Source organism: Branchiostoma belcheri, unplaced genomic scaffold (assembly GCF_001625305.1).
Source record: "Branchiostoma belcheri isolate BF01 breed outbred unplaced genomic scaffold, Haploidv18h27 scaffold255, whole genome shotgun sequence".
In the NCBI taxonomy this organism is placed as follows: domain Eukaryota; kingdom Metazoa; phylum Chordata; class Leptocardii; order Amphioxiformes; family Branchiostomatidae; genus Branchiostoma; species Branchiostoma belcheri.
This window is the reverse complement of record NW_017803860.1, coordinates 2,384-4,222: the sequence shown is the minus strand read 5'-3', so window position 1 is coordinate 4,222 and position 1,839 is coordinate 2,384. Positions and strand designations below refer to the sequence as shown.

Here is a 1,839-nt window from a genome sequence, read left to right as displayed (position 1 = left end):
TATATGAACAAGTGTCTGTTAATTTGTAATTGTGCTACTTTATTGTGACTCTGTCCCCTTTAGATGTGCCCTACAGGAGCTGCAGGACTTTGGTGTACTAACAGAACATGTGGTGTACTCTGACTGCCCCATACCAACCTCCTGTGTTATCATTAACACACAGAATGGCTCCAGGACAATAGTTCATGGTGGCAGGTAGGATTAGAGCTTCAAATTGTTGCCTTCTTGCAAATTAGAAATCATGTAAGGCAATGATGTGAGCTCAAAATTTTAAACAATTCAATCTGTTTGATGACATTATAAAAATTGTACTTGTAAGTATGCTTTTCTCTCTCAGAAATGGCCTGCATAGAGGATAATTACAATTATGATAATTCTGTCGACTGAGATATAGTTGATCAACACATTGCTGTACCTGCTGCTGTTCACCTCCAGAAACATGGCAGAATTGACAGCAGCAGATTTCAGCAACCTGGACCTTAATCAGTATAAATGGATTCACTTTGAGGTAAAATAGAATATGCTATTTGATATAGTACATATCAGCTTCTTGTCAGTGAAATATGCATTTAAACCTTTCATCATAATGCGGCACTAAAGAGCAGCTCAGATTTGATTATTCTAAGTGTGATTATGACATAATTGTTTCATCACATACATTTATGTACTAAGTAGTGACTAACAAAGTCACCATAGCTCTGTTAAATTTTATTGTGTATTTTTGAAAGTCATTGAAAAGGCCAACAATACACTGTACGTGTATTTTAAAATAGTGTCATTCTTACCTCCCTCTCTTCCTGTGTCCTAAGGGCAGGAACACTGCAGAAGTTTGCAAGATGATGGAGATTGTTGAGGAGTTCAACAGGAATGTAGTAACCCCTGATGATGCCATCACTCTGTCAACTGAGTGTGAGAAACCAAAGTACAACATGGGATACCTCATTCCCAAAGTAGATGTGGTGAGTACATCACATGGTCAAATGAATAATATTTATGATTATGTGCAATCTGAATCACATAATACATACTAGTCAGACCTCCATACAATCATATTATGTTACTTACAGGTTTTGTAGTAAAACAAGCTGTGTACAGAGCAGTGCTGTGTACCTAAGCCCACATTTAGGTTCAGGTCTAGATCAAGACTAAAAAGGCCTGATTATGCCTTACAAAAAAGGGCATGCAGGCCCTCAGTACATACTGTGGTGGTTTGGTTTTACTCCAAATAAATCATTGGTCTGTCTAAAATCATTTCCTCAAAGTTGACCAGCAAAGTAATTCTCACTTCAACCTGTTATCTGTCGAGTCCCACAAGAAGGTGAATGATATAACTTCCCACACATATATACAACTGTTGCCATAGCACAGGAATGACTTCTGGTTCATGTTTTTTTTTCTACACAGCTGTTTATGTCTAAAGAGTATGCAGAAAGCTGTGGTTTCTCCAGTGCAGAGGAAACAGTGAAGTCACTGTTGCAAAGAGTAAAGAAAGGGTGAGTACTTCTGACCACTGTTGGTGTTGTCAGTCAAGTGTTGTTTTTCCAACCTCATTTTATTTCTAGTCTGATCTGTCCTAGTCATTTTTACTGCTTTCATAAAGTCAATAGTACAATGCTGAGCTTTATTCCAACACAAGGGTATTATTAGGGTCAAATTTTCAATGACCACTGTTGCCTTTATCAGGATTAGAAATGACCAATCAATATGCAGATGAAGGTGACAGTGGTCATTGAAACTTTGACCTTGTAATTGTGTACCCTTGTGTTGCCCTATGATTACCACCGACACAAAATAACTTCATACAGAGCTACTATGGAATGAACTGGATTATTAGTTTCA

At 37.6% G+C, this 1,839-nt stretch overlaps 1 protein-coding gene across 1 annotated transcript in view; it reads left to right on the top strand.

Moving 5' to 3' along the window:
* Positions 1-22: 22 nt before the first annotated feature.
* LOC109471704 (ketohexokinase-like) overlaps positions 23-1,839 on the top strand; it is a gene marked incomplete at its 5' end in the record, with an annotated part of 3,090 nt that continues 1,273 nt past the window's right edge. The window contains 4 exons of the mRNA XM_019771043.1: positions 23-195; positions 436-508; positions 810-959; positions 1,405-1,493. Of these exons, the coding sequence (XP_019626602.1) occupies positions 23-195; positions 436-508; positions 810-959; positions 1,405-1,493 (485 nt within the window). The remainder of the gene's footprint in view (positions 196-435; positions 509-809; positions 960-1,404; positions 1,494-1,839) is intronic.